Source organism: Aptenodytes forsteri, unplaced genomic scaffold (genome assembly GCF_000699145.1).
Source record: "Aptenodytes forsteri isolate BGI_AS27 unplaced genomic scaffold, ASM69914v1 Scaffold492, whole genome shotgun sequence".
NCBI classification, from domain to species: domain Eukaryota; kingdom Metazoa; phylum Chordata; class Aves; order Sphenisciformes; family Spheniscidae; genus Aptenodytes; species Aptenodytes forsteri.
In genome coordinates, this window is record NW_008794172.1 from 450703 (window position 1) to 455142 (window position 4440).

The 4440-nt window shown below is 66.0% G+C and overlaps 1 protein-coding gene across 1 annotated transcript in view; it reads right to left on the bottom strand.

Annotated features, from left to right (window-relative positions):
- The window catches only part of HAP1 (huntingtin associated protein 1), a 19909-nt gene that overhangs the window by 2679 nt on the left and 12790 nt on the right, over positions 1-4440 (bottom strand). The window contains 10 exon segments of the mRNA XM_019472881.1: positions 284-451; positions 547-614; positions 706-843; positions 942-1016; positions 1096-1226; positions 1360-1438; positions 1576-1684; positions 1955-2055; positions 2168-2284; positions 2437-2513. Of these exon segments, the coding sequence (XP_019328426.1) occupies positions 284-451; positions 547-614; positions 706-843; positions 942-1016; positions 1096-1226; positions 1360-1438; positions 1576-1684; positions 1955-2055; positions 2168-2284; positions 2437-2513 (1063 nt within the window).

Here is a 4440-nt window from a genome sequence, read left to right on the forward strand (position 1 = left end):
GGTCCTGCCGGCCCGGGGCCGCTCGGGGCTCCTCTCTGGCCTCCTCGCCCCTGCCGGTGAGCGCAGCGTTAGGGTGCTTGGGGCCATGGTCCCACACTGCACCCCCCCATGCTGTGCCAGACCCCAGCCAGCAGCAGGCTCTGGCTGTGCCTGCCCTCCCCCTGCCCCAGGCTTCCGGCATTGATTAATGCTCTATGTGATCAACATCTTGCCAACACCCCAGTTCCTCTGCAGGGGCAGCAGCTCTGTCCCACCCGGCCCGAGCCCCCGCTGCAGCACTCACTGGGCACCCTCCGAGCCGGAGCAGCTGGTGCGGGGGGTGCTGGCCCCCCCGGAGGGGGCAGCTGACAACTGCTTGGAGCCCGGCATGTTGTGGGGAGACTCGGCGCAAGACTTGGCTTTGGTGACCTGGTTCACTGCTTTCACCGTCTCAAAGACACGCAGATAGCTCCTGCGGGCAGGAAGCAGGCAGGGATGGACCCTCAAGCCAGCCCCGAGGGATGACCCCGTCCTGGCCCAGCACGAGCCACTGATGCCAGCACTCACTTGTAGTCCGAGGAGGAGCTGTCTGTCCCTTTCCTCATTGTCCCCTTGATCTCAGCCGCCAGTGAGTCCTGGAGACATGGGGAACCCAGTGTCAGCAGAGGGGAGAGCGGAGCCCCCCACCCCTCCCGCTGCCCAGCCCTGCCCACACCCCCCACTCACCACGGGCAGGAGACTGGGTGCACCATAGCGGCTGATGGTGCTGTTGGGCAGGCTTCGGCTGCGCAGGTTCTTGACCTCCTCCTGGGCTTCCTGCAGCATCCCGCCGCACTCTGAGTACTTCTCCTGCAGGTCCCGCAGCTGCGGACACGGGCGCAGCTCAGGCATGGCCCCGGTGGCAGCGGGGCAGGACCCCCCACTGGCCCGGGCACCCATGGTCAGGCCCTCCCCAGGCTCACCTCCGTCCGGAGCTGCTGCTGCACCTCCTTTGCCACGGCCAGGTGCTGCTGGAGCTCTTCCACCTCCGAGCCATACTGTGGGTAGGAATGGGCAGGTCAGGGAGCTGTGCCCCACACCCCCCAGCACTCCCCAGCACGGGCAGGGGACACTCACCATGCGGCACTTCTGCTGCAGGTCCACAACCTGCGCCAGGAGCTGGCTGATCTCCTCCTGCTGCCGTGCCGTGTCCTCCGCCTTGCGGGCCAGCTCATCGGAGAGGTAAACGACCTGCCGGCTTGCTTCAGCTGGGGAGGGCCCAGGGTCCGTCACCGCCAGGGCACGGCCCCCCAGCCCATGCAGTGATGCTGGGCATTGCCTGCAGACCCCCAACCCAAGCCCAGAGAGGAGCTGCCCCCTCATGAGCCCAGCCCCACGTACAGAACTGCTCCACACAGTCAATCATCAGCTGCTGCTCCTGGTCCTCGTACTGACAGGTCTCGGTTGCGATGTTGGTGGCCTGGGGGAGAGGGTCGGAGGGGCTGAGCGCAATGGGCAGGACCTCCAGCCTCCCCGGGGGCCAGCTCAGGTCCCCTGGCAGCAAGCGGGGCAGAGGTGGGCACAGAGAGGGGCATCCCACCAGCTGGCTCTGCTCACCTCCATGCGAAGTTTCTGGTTCTCCTCCTCCAGGCACTTGAGTTTCTGCTGCAAGGTGTCATACTGCAAGTACTGCTGCAGGGACAGCGAGGACTCGTGCCTGCGCAGCCTGGGGATAGCAGGGAGGGTGCTGAGCACCTGCAGTGCAGGCAGGATGAGGCTGCCTGCCCAGCCTCCTGCCCACTCCCCCCAGCTCCCAGGCAGGCATCTGCAGTGACCCAGCTCTGTGGGGCTGGACCCATGGAAGCCATGCGAGGGAAGGGAGCACCAGCCCTGGCACTACCCCAGGGAGGGCGATGGCTACAGCCCAACACCTCTGCCCGGCCCCCCAGGAGCAGTCCTGCACTGGGCAAGTGGTGGGACAGGGACCCCCACTCACGGCGTGGCGGTGGCAGAGGTGGGCTCGCTCTCCTCTGTTGTGGTGGTGTAGAAGTGGAGCAGGTCATCCCGCATGGAGACCTCGTGGCGCAGCTGCGCAATCTGGAAGGGGAAGGGGTGTCAGGGCATGGCTGAGGGGACCATGGCCACCCACGGCCCCCGGGCCAGGCACGTGGGGGGCCAAGGCCAGGACCCTGCACCCAGGGGCTGTTACCTCCTCTTTGGCCAACTCCAGCTGCTCCTCCAGGAGCTCATTGCGCTCGGTCAGGCTCCGGTTCTGCTTCAGCAGGGACTGCCCGATGCGCGCCGCCAGCTCCAGGTCCCGCTCCTTCTGCAAGGGGCAGGTCTGCATCAGCTGGGGCCCATCCCCTGCTCTGCCCCCCTCTTCCCCAGCCCTCACCCACCCCTGTCTCCTCGGGGTCCCACCAGCCCCCAAGCCCTCGCACCAGCCCAAGCACGTGCACAGAGCGGGCACCAGCATACCTCATCCAGCAGGTTGGTGACAGCATCAATGTCATGGTAGGTCTTCGTGATCCGGACCACCCGCTCAGCGCACAGGACTGGGGGAGAAGGGCAAAGGCTGAACCCCTGCACTGCGGGAGCACCAGCCCGAGGGCTCAGCATCGTCCCCCCCCACTGCCCCCTGCCACGGCTTCCCATCGGCACTCGCTGCCCCCGGGGTTGCATGGCAGAGGGAATAGGAGGTGGCTGCTGCAGGCAGCACAAGGCTGCTCCATGCTGGTCACCAAAAAGGACCTTTTATCTGCTTGACAGCACCAGCAGGGGTGCAGGGCAGAGGCAGGCAGGGATGCTCACAGCTGTGACAGCACCACAGGAAATGGGGTGCAGCCACCTCACCCCCCAGCTCTGCCCGCATCTTGGGGCAGCAGGAAAGATGCCGAGCTCCCTTCGTCACACCCACCACCCCAGCCCGGACATAGTGCCAGCCCGGCCACAGGATACACAGATGGGAAGGAGGGATGGGGAAAGGCAGGCAGCGGAGACAGGATTGGAGGTGACATCTCCAGCAGAAAGCAGGCTGGAGCTCCAGTATAAATAGCGGTGGGTGGCACCGTGCAGAGCCAGGCTCGCAGGCAGTGTCCCCTCCAATCTGTCCCCAGCCCCCTCCCCCAGATCTCCCCGCAAGAAGTCAGCCCTGCCCTAGTTTCTCCCTGGAGATGCTGGCCAAGGCAGAACCAAGGCCATCCTCTCAGCATGTTGCACCCCGCACCCACCCCGCTGCCCCTCCAGCTGCAGCGACGCAGCAATCCACACTCCGAGCAACAGGGGCAAAGGCAGCTGCAGGCAGGTTGCCTCAGTAACAGGCAGCTGCCTGCCATGCCAACACCACGCAGCACTACTGCATCAGGCTGGGTCCCAGCTAAAGCCCTGCCTCCTCCTCTGCCGCTATCTGGGTCTCTGGCAGGGAGAGGTGGCGCGAGGACAGGGATGTCTGTCCCCCCGGCACCAATCCTGCCAACTGTGCCTGCAGAAGCTGCCAGACAGTGCCGGGCACGCACCCAGATGGCAGCACTGGAGCTGCGTGGTGGGAGGGAGCCGGCAGTGAGCGCGAAGCCCCAGGCACTGCCTGCACCCTGGGCCCTGCCTGCACCACACAGCCGCACCTGATGCTCCCTTCTGATGTTTGACTGCCCCAAGGGCACGTGCCTCAGTTTCCCCTGGCAGAGCAGCGCTGGCTGCTCTCAGGGGCTCGACCTGCATCCCCAGCCATGGCTGCTCTCCCCAGCTGGGCAGACAAAGTAGGTTAACAGGAGAGGCTCAGCCACACAAATCCCATTACGCTGTCCCAGCTGGGGTTGTGTAATGGTGTGCACGTTGTCATGGCAATGCCCCCACCTGCCAACCCCATCCCATCCCCACTGCCCTGAGTGCTGGCCCCACACCCCAGCGGGCACATACCCCAGCAGGCACGTCCACAGGGAGAGGGGCCAACCCCAACCTCAGCCTCATCCCCCCTCCCCACAACCCAACAGGGCCTGCTCCCTGCAGGGGTCCCCAACTGCACTTCATCAGGCCACTGAGCCGTTAATTGGAAATAATTAGAGCATGAGCATCGTTACAGTTTGAGCGAGTGGCAGGCCCTAGGAGACACTGGGGGCTGCAGCACTGGCAAACACGTAAACACCCACCCCGTCCGCGGGCCTGATCCAGCACAATGCGGGGACCAGCACAATGCAGTGTCCCGCGCCCCACAGGAGGGCACAGACCCCCAATGCCATGGGCACACGCAGACCTGATGGGGGCCCCTCGCCCCATCCCTCTGCCTGCTCCCCGCCACCACCAGAGAGGGGACAACGCTCCCTGGGGTCAGGGTGACCCAGGGGGCCCCCAAGGGACCAAGCGGCGGCGGCTTCCCTGGGGTTGGAGCACTGCGAGCGGGGGCCGGGGCTGCCCACCCCGCAGCAGGGACGGGGAAAGACACGGACGGGAGGGGCGACAGCACCCGCCCGGCGGAGAGACCCCGGC